General features: G+C 33.7%; 1 protein-coding gene across 1 annotated transcript; it reads left to right on the forward strand.

Annotated features, from left to right (window-relative positions):
* Window positions 1-3,063: 3,063 nt before the first annotated feature.
* On the forward strand, window positions 3,064-23,336 carry LOC142355524 (single-minded homolog 2-like; the record flags this gene model as incomplete). Its single annotated transcript, XM_075407656.1, has 8 exons — window positions 3,064-3,185; window positions 10,501-10,590; window positions 12,463-12,640; window positions 15,605-15,693; window positions 16,703-16,905; window positions 19,474-19,574; window positions 20,248-20,491; window positions 23,269-23,336. Coding segments are annotated over 8 exons (1,095 nt in total), but the record flags the coding sequence as incomplete, so codon positions are not given.
* Window positions 23,337-23,345: the final 9 nt, after the last annotated feature.

Here is a 23,345-nt window from a genome sequence, read left to right on the forward strand (position 1 = left end):
CAAAAAATAGAAAAATTTTATAAAAAAAAGAGCTCTCAAATCGAACTCGAATTTTTTTTTTGATAGTGAACTTCCCTATGAGACCAGAACTAAAATTTTTTATCGCCTTTAGTCTATTAGGAACACAAAGTTGGTCCATTTTTGGCGTGAAATTTAATTTTGAAATACTATTTTTATAGAAAGTATTTTAATTTTGAGAAAGATTACACTAAAATTGAACAAATATCCCGTGTTCACACAAAGTTTCAATCCTCGATAACTCCTCGAAAAAAAAAAACGAAAATCAAAAAAACCTATTCAATTTTGAATTCTACGCTGGCCAGCTTTTTAATGATTCCACTCACATTTCTCTACGACGAATATATCGATCGGCCAAAATTGACTGAACAAAAAAAACCCGTTTGAGTTTATAGTTCCTCCCCCCCCCCCCACAAGTGGGGTCGGAACAATAACTTTACGTGTTTACATATTATGGTATTTAAAATATCTACTGATGAGTTACATATCTGCATGGAAAAAATTTGCGTACATCAAATATTTGGATGCACTCAACTGTTGCAATATCTTTAATCTTTAACTTTATGTCTATGTATTTAAATAATATCTTCAGCAAGAGGAATTAATTTTATCTGTGCAATTTAATGTCTGCATTTGGCATCATTTGGCATCTACTAGTGGGGTGAGAAAAATTTTAAGAAAAGACGCTATATTTGTTACTCGTAGCTGTATAATGGCTTTGTAAGGTGAAAACTAGCATAAATTATTCAAACGTTATCTAATTAACCAATAATTAGGTTCGCACGTTGTTGTTTAACAATTCTCATTTGAACAGTTTTCTAGAGTTAAGCAAAATGTTTTTAAACAAGCAAGAAACAGTAAACTATTTTTATAACGCAATGACTAACAAAAAATAGCTGATTAGTTTTTAGATTTTTTTCCAGGAGATTTGAGAATTGATGAAAGATTTAAGACGAAATTTTACAGAGATGAATCCTAAGACAGAACTTTTTGTCAACTGATTTGAACTTTTTCTTATCTACAAGTAAACAATCTTTCTATTATATTATATTCCAATCTTGCCGAATTACGGGTCATTCACATTCAGATCCAAAAAAATTTGTTGAAAATTTTGAAACGGCTAGGTTTATGATGTTCTGAGGTTCGCATTGAAATTTATTTCCGGTTATAATTGATTTTTTGATTTCTCTTGAATTTTGATAGCTGTCAAAAGCATTGTATTAGTTCTTATAAGTCAGTGCTTTTTGCTGCGTTGAGATGCAAAACGTTTCAATTTTTTGCTCATTTAAACCTGCAAATAGGTTCCTCAATTTATTTGTCCGTATGTTTTTCACACAAAAAAATCGTGTCTAAAGGTGTTGCAGGCACATACCAAACTTTAACTCATTTCCAAAGCAATTATAGTGACTAATAGGAAGATTTTTCACTAGAACTTTTTAAATCATAAGCATGGATATCTGTGTAAGCAACTGTTCAAAAGTTTACAGGGTTACCAGAAGGGTTACGTGACACTTTAACCAACGCGACGCCATAATTACAATTGTACTTTCTTAATACCAGAGACCGAAATTCTTTTTTTCTTTATGTTCAATAGCCCGGTTAAAAAATGGCAACTGATAGTTCAAGTAAAATTATTCATAATCCTCATACCCGCTTGGTTTGATCTGTGGTTCGATTGTTATCGTTTTCATATAAGTCCTCCAGGAAACTCGAGGAGGGGGGGGGGGGGGGGTGGCAATTCAATTAGAACCCATCCCGCTTAGTAGGGTGATACTTAAAATTCCCTCTGATATCTGATATTTGATTCCAAAGGGCGAATTAATAGGAGTTTTTTTAGTCCTAGATGACGGCGATTTTTCACGCGTTTAGTTCGAAAACAGATGAAAACTCGAAGTGTTCAGTGCACAAAATGTACAAAGTTGAAATTCATTAGGTTAAGACTAAGTTAAGAATTTTACTTTGAAATTCACCATGAAATATCTGATAAGTGCCATGATCAAAATTCTGGTCATGGAAAATATTATAATGAAGTTTTGATGATTCAGTACTGAATTATTATGACTCTCAGGTCTGGAAAATTTTTGACAATTTATGGTTTTGTCGTGATCTGTCTAAACATACTTTTGATATTGATATATTTGATCAAGTTTCCATTATGTTGTTGCGGTATTTGTGCTTCAATCATTCGTCAATTATCAAGTCAACATCATTTTTTATAGTTCAGCCTGAAAGCGGGTTTCCCTGTACTTATAAACAATTTTTTTACACGCTCAGTAATCGATCAGTCAAATTTCAAATCTTGGCTCTTTTCTGCCGAAGGAGTTATTATTAAATTTTAGTTTAATTGGTCATGGATTACATTTTTACATGATTCAGTCAGATATTTCCGGGGGGGTTCATCATGATTCATTTAACCCCGATCCCTTTTTTTTAACCTGATCCCAGGTTTAGTCGTGATAGTTTCATATCACGTCCCACGAGCAGCAGAGACATGGACGAATGATTAGTGAAGCGGGAAATACGGAAATGGGATAGTGTGAGATAGACGTCTATTAGGAATGAAGGGGAATCGGAGGAGGGGGGAAGGGGGCTATAAAAGACTTATGAAGCAATTGCTTTGTATTTATGTTACCAGTAAGTCTGGTCATAGGATAGAGGCTAGCTTTGGGCAGGATTTTAACTCCTCTATTTACAAGGGCGGCTAAGTGTCTGATTGCTTCGGAATATATACAAGTTATCATTTAGGCAAGAAATAGTAAATTAACTTAGTTATTATTGTTTCTTACTGTATTATTGATTCCCTAGTTACAGTTAAATTCAGAAATTCGCGCGGGGATACAATTATTATGCCCCTTGAAATTTGAGATACAAATCACTATCTCATAGGGCTTGTAAATATGAGCATTTTTGGTTTTTTTAGTATAACAAAAAGCCAAATAGCGGAAAAAAGGCACAAAATTACAGAAACGATTATTAAAATTTTAAATTAAGATTTCAGCAACTATTTGATCTCAAGAATGTCCCTTAATTTTAATTTTGTTTCAGATATTGTCGACAATTACTGTAATTCTTCAACTGATAATTCAACAAGCAGTAGCGGACATTTGGACAGGAATAGCATTTACCTCTCATCCTACGGAGATACTTTTGACCTCTGCTTCAACAAGGTTTTGCGTATCAAAATTATTGGGATCTTTCGAACTGTTTCCTACATTTTAACAACCCTCCCCCCCTTATTTTTAAATCACCCCCTACTCTTATATTTATTTTATTTATACTGCTTCTTTTTATTATCCCTGTGCAAGCGTAAATTAAAATGCTCGTCTAGCCATGCCCAGTAAACCAAAACTTGATACACCTTTATAAAAGACATCAATGATTGTGACATATCTTGCAGAAATTTAAATATCTTGAAATATCTCCGAGAAATACCAACATTTCATGGTAAATATTGATAAGATCTTGGCAAGATCTTGTCAAGACAGAACAACGACATCTCGTCCCGCCATAACAATACGCAATAATTAGTACAAGTTTTTGTAAATGTGTAAAAAGTCCGATACTGACTAATTGAAGCCGGCTCTCGTCCTTATCAGAGGACACTGAATTCACAGTAGTTTTATACCCACGAAGTATGTAGTAAAAAAACCACCGGATTTTGTTTCCCTATGTGCCAAAAATGAACAAAAATAAGTTTTCTTTAAAAAAACATGCGATTAAAAGTAGATCACATTTATAATACGTAACTCGATAATCGTTCATAATCATCTCAATTCTTCAGGCCTGATTTCCTTCGATAACAAGGAGGCTCGGTAATGTGCGTTCGCACATTAAGTTCCGACCCCGCTCATCTACATTTTTCACTTAATTGTCTGCCAAATGAGGAAGAGATAAAAAAAATTAACATATCAACCTATCGTTCAACAAACTACTAAAAGAATAAAACAATCTTTTCTAGAGGGTCTATGAGACCTGTGGCTACCATAATATGACTACCAGAAAAGACGGCAATAAAAATCAAATAGTTAAAGAAAATTAATTACGACCAAACCTCCTTGTTCATTTTTTGAAAACCACTAAAAACCAAATCAAATCGGGCATCAGATACAATTTATACTGAACACATTAGTTTTTGGAACAAAATATGGGATTTTTCTTCAATGCGACTTGGCAACAAGTCGACTAGAAATGAGTAAAAGCGGCAAAAGTTTATTAAAACATTGCTCCTTTTTAAAAAAAAAATTATTAAATTCGAACTGACTAAAGCATTGCACATCAAATGAAATCATTGAGAGAGTTTTTTATACCGCAATAGAGAGCAACTGAGGCCTTTCATTATGCAGGATATGTCATACGACTACAAAAAGAACGACAAATACAGGCAAATTTTGCACGAAAAATAATGCACGAAAACAATGTCCCCGCAATCAATATTAAGGTAAGCATTAAAAGCAATAAAAATCTTCGTTTGCATTTTTTGCTGGTGACATTTGTAAGTCAAATGACGCCCATTATTGTGATTCTGTGAAGAGAAAACAAAAACCTACAAAAAAGGGGCAAAATTGCGAAAATCACGAATTGGTTTTATGAAAACTGGTTGTTCCAAGAAGAAACACCATTTGAGGAAAATAAAACCGTTATGAAGAGCAAATATTATTTCAAAAAATAAATGACGTGAATTGTATATAGAGATGCTTAGCTACAATTTAAAAGAAATAAAATTGACAGATCTCAAAAATCTATCTCGTTTTTTTTTATTAAAAACAAATATTTTCAAAATTTATAGCCAACAAAAGCTTTCGACTAAAAAAAGAGACAGTATGTCTTGCAACTACTCGGAAAACTACTTGCGACTGTTATTAATGAGACTAAATCATAAGACTATGATAAAATTTAAAACAAGCTGAACTAATAACTTTCAAAAGCAAATTTACGAAACCACAGTTTTGAAGCCATTAATCTTATAAGATATTAACCGTGAGAACATAACATCTTCATTCGCGTCTCCTTTGATCATCATCACATCTTTTTGTAAAACGACTATCTCAAATGACAACAAAAAGAACCACAAAAACTGAAAAGCATCTAAACTTCACAAAATACTTCAGAAACAAATTGTCTAAGCAGTGAAGACATGATTTAATAAGTTTAAACAACAGAAAAAGAGCTCTAAATAATGAGGCTAATTAACAAAAATGATACAACATTGTAAAATACAAAAAAAAAACCAAAAAAAGGGATAAGTTGAAGAAAACTATTACTCTTTCTTTTAGAATTTTAAATCGAAAGTCGAAACAGCCATTAGTTATTTACCGATATCAGTTATATAAGTTCAATTGTGTACCAATACTTGGACACTGAGAGCTTTAATTACACAATATTTGGCATATGACAACAAAAATTATTAACAAATAGAGGGCAAAAATAAAAAACTCTACCAATTTCTGCAAGAGAACGGTGTCGCAGCTCTTCAAACCATATGTTATAAAAACAAAAATTATGTTCAGTTTCAAATGTTGTAGAGTTTTTTTCAGTTAGATTGTTAAATAATGTGACAATTTACAAAAGAAACAAAAACAACAGCAAAAATGGGCAATTTTGCACAAAAATCAGAAAATTTTGTATAAAACCTCGTAGTAGCAAATGCAAAAAAACTTCTGTTAAAACAATTCACCACAAAATTAGCTTTGTTCTATAAGGAGGAAAGGGTGTCCTGTTTTTACTGAGAATAAGCTAAAAGTTGACTAAAATAATATAAACAATTGACAATTTCAAAAAATCACAGAAATTTCGTTAAAACAAATACATTGAATAACCTAAGAGACATTAGGTAACAACCGAATGAATAGAAAAGATTCACTTGCACCTCTTGAGGAGGAAATTTAGACCTTTGAGTGGTCAAACCTAAAAATCAGACTGCCAAAAGAATAAAAATTGAAGGCAAAAGACAGGAATTCAGTTAAATTTTACTAAAACTCTTCCTCAAAGCCATAAAAACACTTTGGTTCTCTGCATAAAAACTGTATCTACATTCGGCCTCAAATTTATGCAAATTGGATTGGTCATTAACGGCGCCATGAACAAAAAATATTGTCAGTAATTAACTTTAAAAGATCAAAATCAAAATATTTCGAAAAAAGGCAGCATCAAAATAAAAACCAAAAAGTCTCTGATTCTAAGAGTCCATGAAATTATCAAACCTATGCCTGATTTTGTCGTGCGCCCAGCAAACCGACCAAGTGTTCCAAGTTTTTGCGAATTTGACCATTTGTTGAGTGGAATTCTTCAAATATTAAAAGAAAGATGCATTTTGTATAATTATCGAGTTAAATCTGCAAAAAACGGCAAAGTTTTAAATCCAGAAGACATTCATACGCCGCCTATTTGAAACTAGCGCTCTTTTGAGATTAGGAAGACTGTGTTAAGGTTTCTAGTCTCACTAAGTCTGGCAAACTTTGACAAAGTGGACAAAATGCATATTTTGAGCCATTTTTGATGAAAAAAGTTTGAATTTTGAACATTTTATCAAAAGTTTTAGCCGAAAAAAACTTGAATCAAACAATTCAGCAACGTTCTACTATCTCTAACGGTAACAACAACACTCTGTCTTTTAAATATTTAAATCTATTTTGAATTATATTAGCGAAATTGTGCCAAATTTTAGCAAAAATTACTGAAAAAGTGAACAAAAACAGTAATGCTCACAAAACTTCAAACCTCGATAACTCCCTGTAAAACACGAAAATCGAAAAAATCTTTTTAATTCCGTATTCTACGCTGGACGGGCTTTTTAATGATACTACTCACAATTCTCCACAATGATTATATCGGTCGGCCAAATTTGACTGAACAAAAAAAAACCAGTTGAGTATATAGTTCCTCCCTCCCCACTAAAGTGGGGGTCGGAACAATTAACCTAATATGTCAACTGGTAAGAAGTCAATGAACACAGACACCGGTTGTCCACATAAAAAGAGAACAAATATATTTTGTTCCGCTGGACATAATATTAATTTAATAAATGACTTTGATAATGCTAAAATATATTCAGAGATTACTACAAATTTGCAAAAAAAGTAAAAATTGCTCTAGGTTTTCTTGTTTTGTTTTTTAATTAAAAAATGAAGAAGATAATGCCTTAACAAAACAATGCATTACCAGAATGCCAAAGCTTCATTCAAAGACCAAGTTTACTTGATACAAACAGAACTGGACTTCAAAATTCCCCAACACGTCATAAAAAACACCTGGATATTTTATGCTAATCACCTGGCTTTTTGCTGTTTGATGAGAGATGCAAAAATTGTAATTGGAGAGCTGATAATATCTGCTAAACGAAAACTACGAGACATGACAAGCAGCAAAAACAACCTCACCTCGATTCCCATCTAACTCGAAAAGTACTTCTTTTTAAAAGATCACTAAAAAAGATAGATACATCAGTTAAAACCTCAACTGAAGAAATCAAACTTTACTTCACCCCTGAACTTATGTGACTGTTCTTTAACAAGGCATTGCAACAGATCACGATGAACAAGAATAAAAAGAAGCAAAGTCAAAAATAAGCTGTCAAAAGCAAATAGATAAAGCCTAATTTTTTTCATCGAAGCTGTGGGAGCATTCATTAGCGAGAAAAGGAATTAAATAAATACATCTCGGAGAATCAAGTAAACTGATTGGGATTAAAAATCACGATAAAAACAAAACAATTAACAAACAACTGTTAATTACGACCAATTACGAGAAAAAGAATAAAAGGGGCAAAATTTGATAAAACAATTATTTTTTGAAAACAGTTTCAAAGTAAAAAACCAACTGCTCATTGGAAAAACTAGATAGGTTCTTCGGCACGTCCATGCAGGGAGATCTTCCCTAATCGATAAATTGCCAATCTGGAATACAATAGAAAGTGACAGATTCAAGTTGAGCTAATCATTAAAATCATTACATATGATTAAATCCTGTCATCCTCAAAGCTAAAAAATCCCTCTTTTAAGTTGTGGTAGGAAGCGAAAAAGACAAACAAGAAACGCAAAAGTTGTAAAATAATTTAAAGAAAACTTTACAAATTAGCCAAATCACAAAACATTTTTAAAAAATTGGATTTAATGGATCCACAACACCACAAATGATTCAAATCAGTAAACATATAGTGTTTTCTCTAGAAAGAAGCTAAAAGCTGTTTTTACAATAGAGTTTATGTAGCGAATTGTCAGCAAAAAAGTGAAAAAAATTGCCCAAATTTAAAAACTTTCTGATATTTTTAAAACCAAATATAATTTTTAAAATTTTCAAAAGCCCCAAAAATTCGCATTTTTTTAAATCCTCTTTATAATTTTCTCTCAAATTCATGAAAAACCAACTGCACCTCAAATTAGCGGAAACCAAGTATTAAGACAGAAAATTGACAACATTTACACACAGAACCAAAAAATTCAACAAAAAATGTTAAGAAAACACATTGTTGAAGCATTTGAAACCGTAGGTTATCAATTGAACCGGTTATGACTGTTAATTTAATGTGTTTTTGAATATAAATAAGCCATCCCTTGAAAAGGACTATGCAACAAAAAAAGATAAAAACAAACGAACACAAATTAAAACCAGAATCAAAATTTTTTTCACAAAAACGTCTGAAACCATTAGCGTTTTAGCCATAAAACCATCAGTTGCAACAAAAAAACAATAAAAAACATTTTGTTCAGCAATGAGTGCATGAGAAATGTCATTAAAAAATCTAAGATAGAACTTCTCAAAAAGAGAAGCAGAAATGAGTAGTGTTCAAAAGGTAGATCAAATTTTCCAAAAAAATTCAAAGTCAATAATACCATTAGCAATCAACTTAAGAAATGAAAAACGATTGTTTATGTTTCCAGTGGAAGCATTTGAAAACTGCCAATTTAGAACATCAGGATAGAAGGACCAGTACATGTAAATCAATGGTTCAGTGATATTTTGCACGAAAATGGTTTTGAAGCCGTTAAAATCATACGCTACTCACTAAAAAACATTTTATTAACAGAAGAATTTTCTTCAAAACTTATGACCTGTTATTCAAGTGATAATTCGAAAAAGCAACAAAAACATGCGACAAGGCAAAAAAAGCATACTTATGAAATATATTAAAATGACAATATATCAAAATAGAAAGATTCTTTTTGCAGAATGCTGATTTTAGGTTAGCAAAAAAACACTAAGATTTTTAATCTAGAAAACTCCTAAGGGAAATGGAAGCAGAAATATCCTGCTTTCGAGTTGATCCAAACTAAAAATCTTTCTGCTGACAATTTGATTCTGTGCTTGCGGTAACTTCGTGAAATAGTTGCGCGGAAGAATTATTTGGTGCCAATTTTGAGAAATCATCAATTTTTAATCCCTAATTGTCGGATCAAAAGAGTCAGGAACTCCCCTTTAGGCAAAAGCATTAGCTCTTTTTTTTAACAAAATCAATAAATTAACTAAAATTCTGTGAAATGTGAACAAAAACAACGGATATATCATTCCATTATTCACAAATTTTTGAAAGTCGATAACTGCAAAGAAAAATTGAAAAACAAAAAAAAAATCTTTTTAAATTCCATATTCTACGCTGTACGAGCTTTTTAATGATACCACTCACATTTTTTTTACGATTAATAAATCGGTTGGGCCAAATTGTCTGAAAAAAAAACCATTTGAGTATATAGTTCCTGCCTCCCTACTAATGTGGGTCAGAACGAAAAAAAAAACGTGCATTGTTGCAATTACTCCGATAAAATTATTTTTAAAACAGAAAAATAATTTCAGACAAAAAACGATAATATTAATTTTAAAAAACACTATTTGGAATCTCAATGACAGTTTTCACTACAAAGACAAGACCTAAAACTCTCCGGGTTGATGCAAAAGCAAATAAATTTTTAAAAAATCGAATTCGCGAATTTTAATTGGACCCAGGAGTCTTTCAAATGAAAACGAACGTTTGCTCAGAAAAGACATTGTTAGTCTGATGCATCAAGAATTCTTGGGCTAGCTTGACTGGGAATAAATTTAGTTTTCATCTGTTTTTAGTATTCTTAAAAAGTGATATTGAATTGTTTTTCTTAGAAACCGCTGAGACATCGGGGTGGTCATTATTTTTCATTCCGGATGTTTGGATGTTTCTGGTAGAGTTGGTGATTCCTTTATTTCGTTTGTGTGTTCAGAGCGCCCCTGAACCATAAAAAATTCCACAATTTATTTGGTATAGAAAATTGCATGAAGAAACGTTGGGCGACCATGTGAGCTATGATTCAAAAAGCGGGTCGACGAATAAAAAGACTTTGAGTCGCCCGTAATTAGGGCATCAAAAATGGTTGGTCGACCGTAATTCTACTATGAAGAAATATTGTAAATCATTATTAAAAATGCATTTTTGAATACAGTATATTCAAAATTTTCGTTTTTTTTGGTCGCTGTTTGCCAGAATTTGAGTATTGCTAAAGTTATTGAATTTTTTTTCAGGCGTTGGACGGTTTTATTATGGTGGTTGGAGAGGACTGCAAACTGCACTACATCTCTGAAAACGCATCATCGTGTCTCGGATTGTCACAGGTGAAGAGATTTTAAACTATTGTCCAAAGACACTTCAGAAGGTCGAGAGAAAAACCCAATTTTGATAACGTTTGGCTACTCTCTCCTCTCTCTCTCTCTCTCTCTCTCTCTCTCTCTCTCTCTCTCTCTCTCTCTGTGTGTGTGTGTGTGTGTGTGTGTGTGTGTGTGTGTAACATTTATGGGTCGAGTTTTTGTCGAAAAAATTATGTAACAATTGCGGTCCTTTTCTTTAAGATATTCGGTGAATTTTGCTAAGATTTATGGTCTTTAGCGGCGAAATTTTATTTTCACCGCAGTTGCCGGAATTCTCACAAATAAAAAACTTCCTTACGCGGCTTCCAACCTCTCAACTCCTGCATGTCAACAACTTCTTATTGCACTGCGCCATCTTTCGCTTACTTTTATAATAATTCCTGCGAAATTAAATTAGATTCAATAAACTCTTTGGATAACATATGCGTTGAATTTTTGGTAGATTCGCAGTTTTCAGCGTTTTTTTTATTTTTATTGCTTAAGCGGTGTAAAAAGAACTTACCGCCATCAAGAAGAAGCGGAGAAAACATAAATTTCACTGCAAAAACCACATATTTTACAAAAAATCATTGCAATAAAATGACAGTGACTTTTACCTGTGAAGTGACGTAAGATGTGCTGTCTGATGAGCGACTACACCAAAATCTCTTGATGTTTCAAACTTCATACATAGTGGATCTCTGACTATGAGTTTGCACTAATTTGAATACCGCCTTGTTTCGACTGAAATCCACTATTTATGAAAAATTTTATTTGTTTAAAAGCAACAAAAGATGAAAAGTTAACCACTTTTCTATGGAAGCTACACCAATAATTCTTGCTGTTTTAGACTTCCAATAAATAAATTATCTCTGACTATAGGTTTGAATTTATTTGAGTTCTCATCTCTTCTGACGCAGAGAGGGTAACGAAATAAAATTTTGTGAAATATATCCGTTGTTTTCGAGCTATACAGGAACAAGGAGGCTCAATAATGTGCATTCACATGTGATTTTCTGACCCCGATCATCCATATTTTTAATTTAATTGTCTACCAAATGAGGAAGAGAGTGAAAATTGTCAAGCATTCATTTTTTTTGTTCGAAAATTATTGGCGTTTGAATGAAAAAAAGCCTTCTAACTCAAATTATTATCAAAGTGTATTAGAATACTCGAATTATAAAAGTACTTGTACTATCAAAACCATAAAACATCAATTTAAATGTACATCGCATTCATCGCTCTTTTTACATATTTTTTTCGAGCTTTTTCGTTGTGAAGATATTTAGCAAATTTATTGGTGACTTTTTTGTATAATTTGCGACTCATAGATATGAATTATTTTTATCACCACGGTCAACGTATTCTTACATTTTTTGCAATATTTTCTGCAGTGAAGGTAGTTGGTAATTTTAGCGGTGAATTTCGGTAAAATTTGCGATTCTTAGCGATGAATTCTTTTTGTTCACCGCATTCAACGCTATAAACCGCAATTCTTACATCATTTCACCGCATTCACCGCAATTTTTACATTTTGTAGCAATTTCTTTTAGTGTTTACCCCTCGACCCGCTTTCTAAAGGTTCTGAACATAAGAGTAGTGTGTTATAGTCATTTGTCTGGTCTTTTCTATTTTCTAAATGACTTATCTCTCTAAAGAAATGTTAATCACGAAAGTATTTGGTTGTATTGAAAAGAAAAAATTTGGTGATAATTTTTATGCCCCCAGGCGCTCGTGCTGTTTATTTCATGGTAATATGCTATAAAAACTCAAAACTTGTAACTGACCTTGTAACTTGTAACTGGCTAAAAAAGTAGATGCCAACTATTACCAGAAACGGGAAAAAATTAATTTTTGCAGGTGGAAATGTTGGGAAATTCCCTCTTTGACTACACTCATCCCGATGACATCCCGGAAGTGACGAAAGAACTTTTCACTAAGAGAGAAACAGAACACGGAAATGCGAACATCGAACGTGAGGATGAAACTGGAATGAAAAACCTGAACAAAGTTGAGCTGGAACAAAGTTTTGATCAAGGTAAATTGCTGTTTTGATTGTTCAGAGTTTGAAGAAAAATAGTATTGTCATAAATTGCGAGAAGGATTTTGCCTGATTTAGCCGACACGATGTTGCTTTCTAAGGTGATAAAAGAATTTTTACTCCTTGTTTTTTTCGAAACCAAGTTTAATGCTGTACGAATGCTGCAACAAAGATAAGCTTTTTTAATTTCAATCAAAGAAACAAATGCGGCTTGCCCCTAAAACAACCTTAGATTGCAACTTAAATTGACGAAACATATGTACTTAGAACAACTCAATTTGAGAAAAACTCAAAATTTCTTTAAAGTCAATACTTTGAACTTGTTTTTAAATTATATGATAATTTGTGAGAAGAATCTAAATCATATTTTGCTTTCACCTTTATATATGCCGTCTTTGTGCAATTGTCATTATATGGGAAAAAACAGTGTAGGTAAAATGTATTTTGTTGGTGAAATCCGAGAATCCAAATTTTGAGTAAACAGAAGTCATAGTGTCGAAAAATACTCTAATAAAACATTGCCATTATCTGCCGATTTTTTGCAGAAAATGATATCTTCTTTCTACTGTAGTCATTGACGTACAATCAATCACTCATAATCGTTAGCAGAAAGTTACTAAGGTACCAAAAAGCTATGCATACCGAGAGAAATTTTTAAGAGAACAACGAACGTCAAATACTACAACACTTTGAGTTCAAAACAGATATCTAGTAACGGGTTCATAACGCTTTCAGCGTTTTAATATCTATTAAACACTTTGTACAGTTTTCACATAATTCATTCACAATTCTGTTGACCTATGAATCAATATCTTGACACTTTTATTTCCAAATTTTCCCAATGATATGTCTCTTTGCTATGACGTTTCTCCTAACTGAAATAGACGCTTCAGCTTCTTTGAACAACTAACAAACAGTTTCCGCCGATCCGATTGAAATGTATCCCCCACAAATAACTGGTTTTTGATGAGCTTTTTTATTAATAAATCTTCTCCTATTTCTTTATAGAACTCGCAGAATTCTATCGTTGGTGACTTTCCGAGATGTGTTAATTTTTTTGGTTTTGTTTGTATCGATGGGGCTGAATAGTCCATGAAAATTGGTTGAGTTAATTTTGTTTTCTGTCCATGAAAATTTCACAATTCGACTTTTCGAAAAACAAAAGATTGGAAAACAGTAAAAGAAACAAGCAGGTGACGCACCATTTCTGAGCAAAGAAAACCAAAATGAAAACTAGTTTAAAATTTTAAATTTTCAAAATTTCTTTGCTCTTTAGAATAAACCAAAGGTTTTGAACAAAATTAGTGCATAAAGAGCACAATTTATTTTTGCCCAAATTAAAAAAACGTTAGAAACTGCGCGTGACTTAAACAATATAAATTTCAACCCAGTTAAACCAAAAATTTTGTCAATTTTCTAATGCAAAAGATATCTCATAGGTTGTTTTTATTGCCAGAATGAACAACTGTAGAATTTGATTCCAGCTAGTTATACTAAAAGATAAATCGTGCACCAGAGAATAAATATCCGGGGTTTCTGAAAATGACGAGAAATTTAATCAAATAGAGATGGAGCCTGATTTTTATCTGTCTATGTCACATGTTATGTATTTTCAAAAATGTTTTTTTCAATGAACGTATAAAACAATTTTTTGGCCCTCTTTTAAATGCGTGTTGACAAATTTCAATTTTGAATTCACCTAAATTTACCAGTATATGTAGAAAAAAATTCTTCGGGGTTGAGGTATAGAAATACATCATGGTACCGGAAAGCTACTGACAGCATAATTTGTGCTCTTTATACGCTAATTTTGTTCAAAACGTTTGGTTTATTCTAAAGAGCAAAGAAATTTTGAAAATTTAAAATTTTACACTAGTTTTCATTTTGGTTTTCTTTTCTCAGAAATGGTGCGTCACCTGCTTGGTTATTTTACTGTTATCCAATCTTTTGTTTTTCGAAAAGTCGAAATGTGGAATTTTTATGGACAGAAATCGAAATTAACTCAACCGATTTTCATGGACTATTCAACCCCATCGATACAAACAAAACTAAAAAAATAACACCTCTCGGAAATTGTCCAGCGATAGAATTTTGCGAATTCTCTAAAGAAATAGGATAAGATTTATTAATAAAAAGCACATCAAAAACTGGTTATTTGTGGGGATACAATTCAATCGGATCGGCGGAAACTGTTTGTTAAATGTTCAAAGAAGCTGAAGCGTCTATATTAGTTAGGAGAAGCGTCAAAGCAAAGAGACAGATCGTTGGGAAAAATTGGAAATAATAGTGTCAAGATTTTGAGTCATAGGTCAATAGAATTGTGAGTGAATTATGTGAAAACTGTAGAAACAGTTTAATAGATTTGGGGGGTTTTCATAGAAAGTTTGTAAATCCATCAAACGAATCGCAATTCTGGCTGATGACCGAAGTTAATTGGAATCTTCTTGGTTAACTCTAGATTTCAGTAGGCTATATCAATCTCAATGAGTGGGGACAATCAATATTGATGATTTTTTGATGTCTCATTCTATGAATCGGTAGCTCAGAATTTTTATCGTGTGTTTTATGGGTCGTAAGTCCTTGAAGGGCAAAATTTGGGAGCGAAAACATGAGAAAAACTTCAGAAAAATTTTCCATAGAAGGTAAAGAAAGTGACTTCATTGTTGATTCGAACTGAACTGGTAATAATTTCCATCAATTGTGAACAAAGATATCATCAATTTAGATCCTTTTGTATTGTCAAAAAGTTATAAATTCAAGTTGTGGACTGTCATTTCAATTAAAGCTTTTTGACGTGGTCTTCTTTCTTATAAGTCTTAATAACAGTCAATCAAAGATCTAACATTGAATAGTTTACAATGATGATGTAGCTGAGTGACGGAGTACATAGTGAACTGAATTTTAATGAAAAGCATTGCGCAAACAACTTTTGGTTGATTTTCGAAACAAAAACTTATTTAGGAATGCGAGGTGAAAGAAGGAAGTTCACAATGCGAATCAAATGTGTACTTGCAAAACGCAATGCTGGCCTCACATTCAATGGCTACAAGGTATAGTTATGACCTAATTTTGCACGCCAACCTAAATGCAGCAACTTATCAATACTGACAACAATGGAAATTTGGTTTCTTTCTCATGATAGCTCACCCAAGCTGATTATTTTTGTTGATAATTTTTCAAAGCCATACTTTCTAGAACAAAACACATTTTTAAAAAAATTGCAGTGAACATGACAATATAGTTTCGTAGCCAAACTCAATTATTTACGAATTGGTGTGAGAAAACAAATGAGTAAAACATGCATTATTTATTTTAAAAAAACATTTTAAGACTTTTTGAATAGTGAGCACATCAGATACTTTATATACTCTCATAAAAAGAATATTTTCATTTTAAAAGAATAGATTTTCAAAGTTTCATTTGAAAAACGTGGCAAAGATCCGAAATTTTTTTATTTCATTATGCATTGATAAAGTTTGACAGCTTTGAGCAGTGATTTATTGTGTTATTTCGGATCAGGGATAGTTTTTTTAAATAAGGTTTTTTCCGCTTGTAGAACTTATTATGACAGACTACTTTAATGAGGAAAAACATTTGGGCAACTCGACTGTTGGATTTTAATATTTGTAAAGAAAACAATTCATGCCGCGAGTTTGTCGAGAAATCGCAAAAATTAGGTTAATTTTGGCATATTTTTGTAACCCTCATTTTTTTCCTCCACTATTTTATAAAATATCAAAAATAAAAACGTTCGGATTTTTGCCACGTTTTTCAAATGAAACTTTGAATTGTATTCTTAATTAATTAATAATTTCTGTTGTTGACCCACCTGTATTTTTTATCTATAAAGCTATTATTATTAAATTACCCTACACTACCATTGAGGATGTTATCTCTTGACATTGTTTTTTGGATAAAAAAGTGTTACTTTTTTATAACTCGATCATATAAATTTTACCATTCTGGCAGTTTTACGGTAATTTTGGGAGGAACTATATGTTATATGATAACTAATCTAGCGGGCTATGTGAAAGACCCGGTTTTTTGTTCGTTTTCAAGGTCATAGAATGCGAAGCAGTGTCTAAATTTACCCTGAAAACTCCGAACGACCCTGCCAGTGACGTCAGAAGAGAGGGTATGGAGATAGTGGCAAGGCCCCTGCCCTGTAATTCTCATAATGGCTGTGACCTCAGAATATTCTCGAATGTCTTCATTTTTAGAGTGAGCTTGTTCGATCTGAAGATTGAGTTTATCGACCAGAGGTAAAAAATCTTCATTATAATTATCAAATTAGTCATTTTTTGTAAAGTAATTCTGAAACCATGGCGTGATTTAAATGTAATTGTTAAAAAAACTGATACTTTTGACATCATAATACGAGAAAATGTGAATTAAATTTACTAATTTCAGCGTTTTATTTATTAGAAGCAATAAAATCAGAAGCACTCAAAAATGTTCAAAATTCATGAATTCATGTTCAAAATTTTTTGTACCATAAAAAATACAGTTTAAAAATGTAGGTGAAAAATAATGACGCTTAATCGCTTAATAAAATATGGATAAGAAAAACCATTTCCAACAAAAGGCTTCAAATTTACTGGCAAGCCTTCTGGAATGAGGCTTGATTAAATCTAAGCATAATAGTACAAAATCTGTCAAATTAAGGCCACTATAGACATGAACTTGACTTACTTTAACTTCCAAATTTAAGTATTATATCCCCTGGTCGAGTCAGGATGTTAATGTTACAATCAAATATAGCAAAAAAATATCAATCTTGAAAGATCTTGCAAAATTCATACACAATTAACATTCCGTCTCGACATGTGTTTTATGCACTGTATTTCACTCACTGAAAAGTTGTGGTTAAAGTACAACCGTGTTTAAGTGCTCTCAAACAAATGGCCTTTTTTGAGGAACGTTCCGGCTTGGTCAGTTTTTCGCCTGACCTTTTTGACCTTTCATCCTCAAAAACGGAATAAACACCCAGATTGACGTCTCAGACAGAAACTCGATATGTCCTATTTACATAAGTGATCAAATAGGACCCATATCGTGATCAAATCCAAATCTCGCATGAATTAGCAATACAAAATTAATTTTTTGGTTATTTGAACTACAATATCAAAATTTTGATGGTCTCTAAAGATTCTGTCAGAGAGTTCCGTTAGAGTGAGGCAATTGTTTGAAATTTCAAAAGTGGGCTTTATTTGAACATTTTTTTTCTTCAGTCATAATATCTCTCATCAGATTTTTTTAAAATCAACTTTCCTGGCTAGACTTTAAAAGCTGCCATCGCAGGTTTTGAGCTCGCAAACTTTCAATTCAGCGCAATTTTGTTTCCAAACTTAGTTAGGTAAGAACATTGTTTCCACCTTAAATAACTGCTTAGTTGTTTTTTTAAGATATTAATATAGTTTCATAGTTAAGGCAGTGATTTCAATTAATCGCCATAAACCCGAACTGAGGTCTCCACCTATGAATGCTCAACTTGAACCAACATTACCCCGATTGAGAAGGAAAGTAGATATGTCCATACTCAAATTAACGCATGACAGGGGTATCGTGTGTTCAAATTTACACAGTCTGGAAACACAGAAGAACGCATTTAATTGGGGACATGAACACATGAAAGGTCTGATGAACGCACGAAAATCTGGAAATGAACGCAGGAAAGTCCCTGGAAAGATGAACGCCCAAAACTCTTCACATGAACAATCAAAAAGTCTGATGAATGCGCAAACATCTACACTTGAACGCACAAAAAGTCTCATAAACGCACGAAAGTCTGGTCATGAACGCCCGCAAGTCTGGACGTGAACGCACGAAAAGTCTGGTGAAGGCACAAACGTCTGGAGATGAACGCACGAATGCTTTGATAAACGCACGAAAGGCTAGTGAACGCATTTTCGTCTGGAATGCTCGGACATAGACACTTTCTGTCTGGGACGGTCTGGACATAGAGACTTTCCGTCTGTGATGGTCTCGACATAGAGACTTTCCGTCTGTGATGGTCTCGACATAGAGACTTTCCGTCTGGGACGGTCTGGAAATATCGACTTTCCATCTGGGACGGTCTGGAAATATCGACTTTCCATCTGGGACGGTCTGGAAATATCGACTTTCCATCTGGGACGGTCTGGAAATATCAACTTTCCGTCTGGGACGGTCTGGAAATATCGACTTTCCATCTGGGACGGTCTGGAAATATCGACTTTCCATCTGGGACGGTCTGGAAATGTCGACTTTCCGTCTGGGACCTCAACATGGGCAGGTAAAGCCGGGAGGACATTATAACAATGAGCAGCTCTGTTAGAGTGTTCAATTCAATGCAGCTGTTGAGAAGACATAAAGTCAAGAGCACGTTTGCTTAACGCCCCCTTCAAACCCCCCACATCCGCCCTCCAAAAAAAACCTGGGATCTTTTCCGTTTGTGCCCCCCCCCCCCCAGTACGTTATGATCCCCCAGTGACAGGGCACGTGTCATTACATAGTAAATCATTATGTAAAAATATTGCACGTGCGTCTGTGGGTTGCAAATAATATGCACCCACTAAGCTGGGGGGGGGGGGCACAAACGGAAAAGATCCAAAACCTGACCTTGAATCAGCGGAAACTAAAAACGGAATTGCCAAAAATTGAATTACCGCAATTCGTACAAAATATTCGAGTTGAGCAGCAGCCTTATCCATCTTAAATCTGCTACAGTTGGTCCGATCAAATCAGCAGAAGGTGAACATAATTGGCTGATGATAATTGACAATTGTTGAGTTTGTTCACTTGATCAAATTACACAATAGTTGATGTTCACGCACTAACTTTTTAAACAGATTCGTGAAAACATTCAACATTGACGACTGGTCTGAGATCAGTTTCTACAACTTTGTGTACCCCTCCGACATCAAATCTGTTCAAAGAGCCCACAGTGATCGTGAGTTGAACAAATTTTATTGTATTTTCTTAAAATCTACAATGCAAATTTATATTTTTATAACCATAGTAAAAAAGTTTGGATGAACATTTAAACGCTGGTTTAAATTTCTATGGTTGTCAGTAAACTGTTATGGATATTATTGCACTGGACTTCCCAACTATTTCAAGCCTACTTCCAGGACAGTAAAATAATCCAAATAATTTTATATACGGTTACGAGCGGCTGACAGCGCATTTGCTAAATAATTTTCAGCGAAAACCGCGACCCGCGGGAAGCTTAAAGGCGGTGCAACGTTCTGCTTCCTCACTCGAAACCAAGACATCAGGTAAATATGATAATGGGGGTAACGGGGGCGGGGTTGTTTAATAATAATAAATTCGTTCTCAAACTGATACGAAATGACATAATAAACAAACAATCAGTAAGCTATTATCAGTTTGCAAGAGCACCATTATACTATTACTGTCCGTTCTCAGGTGGGGAGCGGGGGATTTATAATGGGAAAACCCTAAAAATCAGGAATAAAAAACCCTTTTTTAAATGTCAGATTTTTGTATATAGGGTGCTGCGAGATTTTTAAAACTACTAGCATTTTGAAACTTGGAAAGCGCAAGCAACGTTACGTGACTCGATTGAAGAAGTGTTTCAACTGGAATTTGAATTATTTCAGTAATTCGGTGTGGCCAGATGCGAACGGAACCCTACAGAATTCTTCTGTCACCCAATTCTGCTGGATATCAACCGTACCATTCCCAATTAGGGTTTCCGGGGTTTATTTGGATGCAAACTGATGGTAGCCAGACGACGTCCAGGTCATCCAACAACTGTGCCGGAGGAATCATCAATAACAATAATTCTGGAACTGTTTCTGGCAGTCGTACGACTGGTGTGGTTTTAGTTCACACACTTTTGAGGTAAATGAAGTTTGTTAATTTGTCTTAAACAAAATATATTAGTCAACAGCAGCAATTATATTAGTCCTGTAGTTTTTAATGCGATTCTTTGCCAGATCGATTATTCGTATGTTGCTTTCAACTTTTCGTCCTCAAACACAGGATAAACAGGTAAAACCCAGAGGGCATTAAGTCACAGAGCAGCTCTCTTAGCTCTCTATTTGTCTCTTTGTGTACAATTCACCAAAGCCATTAAGAAGGCAGAAAATCCTGGGCATAATCAAGGTCAATTTTTGGCGGAAGGCTCTTACTCCGTCTGCGCCCCCTTGCTCCCACCCCCCCCCCCCCCCAGTTCCTCTCTCATTCAGCCCCACCCCAGTCTCATTCCATTCTAACCCAGCACGCTTTACTGCTCCTCCTTAAAACCTCCGATCCCTACCCTGCTCAAAACCCCACACCCTTATGTACCCTCCCCTGATCCCTCCCCCCCCCCCACATGCCAGCCTACTTCAGTTCAAGCTCGTTACTACCTAAGCCAACCACTCACCGGTCGTTTCAGAACAATTGGTCCGACGTTAGTCAATTAAATTTATTTTCTATGTTTAGCTTTGCTGATTGAAATTCAAAAAAGACCAACTCAAACAAATTATTTTAACACGTGCTTTGATAAATTAAGAAAAGATGCTTAGTGAAGTAAGAGTGCTTATTATAAAAGATGCTTAATATAAGAAAAACAATAAATTTTATATTTCATTCAATTTTAAAGTAGCTTCATGATAAGGAATTCATGTATCAATTTTACATCACTAGAACTTAAATCACAAAATTGTTCTCAATTCTTCAACAGCTCCTCTATGTATTAAGACAGCAAAACAAAGTACACATGATAATCCGCGTCAATTCACGCGAATTATAAGTGTGCTGAATTTACTCTGGTATTGGCAGGTTTTGATTGAAAAAATTTTTCTTGGCCGCAGTGAACTGGCAGCAGTAAAAATGTTCTTTAAAACGTAATTTCGCAAAGAATTGCATTGAGCGTTGATCTTCAAAATGTCTCCTTTTAGTTTATTACGGTTCTTTGTACTCAACAAAATAAAAATAGTTCCGGAAAATTGACCTGGAAAACCATCTTAACCTGCCTGAAATGTTCAAGTTGGTTTAGTTAACCTCGGCAACAATCAATTAAATTAAAATTTAACTAAAAAATACTTTAAAATATTGGGGTCACACCTGAATATATACGTTGTTTTATTAAAGCTATCTGCGCACCGCCTGAATTGCAAACTATCGGTTTTGAATAATTTTTTCATGAAATTGACCAAACTGTAAACAACAAAACCATTCGTTTGGAAATAATAATAGCAAAATTTAATTATAAAGAGTCGCATGGTTGCATAAAAGTGCACAAGTTTACATAAAATATATGCATCAGAAAATCAAAATCGCAGATTAAAAAATGCAAAATATTGTCCAAGAATTCGCAAGTTAAGTTTTCAAGGAGCGAAAAAAATTCGACTATTCCACTCACATTCTCGCTTGATTTTAATGCCGATATTTTCAAGTTTTGTATTCGCATTTGTGTTCCTCCTATTTATTCAGTTAAATTATGATTATTACTTACATTTGAGGAAAAATTTTCTCTGTCGAGTAGTGAAATAAAATATTTTAAAAAGTGGCAATGTCTAAGTTAAGAGAAATCCTATTTGAAATGTTGTTTTTCTTAATATATTACGTTTTGTCGTCGTGATTCTCATGAAATCCCTGAGAAAGTCTGTCATTAATCGAGAACCACACAGCGCTTCAAGATGAAGGCCAGAATTTTGAAGGGACTTTCGAAGAGTCACTTAACCTTGTTTGAAACACGAACTTGCAAGTTTGAAATTTGGCACTAAATATAGAAAAACCTGGCATTTTTGAATCTGGAACTGCAGACATCAGGCATTCTAAAACTTTCACATGCATTTTTAATATTCAAGATGAAATTATACTTTCTAACCCGATTAATTTTTTCCACCTCATTAAATTGTTGGTTGTTATCAGCGACAGTCTATCCCGGGTCGAGGTTTGGCGGTGAATTTTCGTTAGAAATGCGCTGAAATGCGGTGGAAAATAATAATTTTCATCGCGTATTTTTTACATCTTTTTGTAGTGAATGCGGTGAATCGCGGTGAATTATTTATTTTCACCGCAAATTCAGTATTCTTACAAAACAGAATTATCCGCACACGGGTTAGAACCTGTGACCTCCTGCATGCCTTCAACTGCTTAGTGCACTGGCCCAACTGTCACTAACATCTTTGCAATTTCTTGTGAATTTAAATCAGATTGAGTAAACATTGGAAATCATATGCGGTGAATTTTTGTAAGAAATGCGGTGAATTTCGCGGTGAATTTTTGTAAGAAATGCGGTGAAATGTGGTGAATTATTTTTTTTCACCGCATTCACCGCTTTCACCGTATTTCTTACATTAATTTGCCACAACATTCTATGCGGTGAATTTTCGTAAGAAAATCAGTGAATTTTGCGGTGAATTTTGTAAGAAATGCGGTGAAATGCGGTGAAATATTTTTTTTCACCGCATTCACCGCATTTCTTACAAAAATTCACCGCATTTACCGCATTTCTTACAAAAATTCACCGCATTCGCCGCATTTCTTACAAAAATTCACCGCATTCACCGCATTTCTTACAAAAATATACCCAAAAACTTAGACCCGGGATACATAATATGGATCAAACAATTTAACATTTTTTATGCGCTGCAAGAATTAACCAAAATATTTTGTTTTCATTTCAGCAAATATCCTTTTGAAAATGAAGCCACAAATAACCCCTCAGTGAAGAAGCAAAACAATTCTTTTCGCAGTCATACAG

Source organism: Convolutriloba macropyga, unplaced genomic scaffold (assembly GCF_964194025.1).
Source record: "Convolutriloba macropyga unplaced genomic scaffold, txConMacr16.3 SCAFFOLD_2664, whole genome shotgun sequence".
In the NCBI taxonomy this organism is placed as follows: Eukaryota; Metazoa; Xenacoelomorpha; order Acoela; family Convolutidae; genus Convolutriloba; species Convolutriloba macropyga.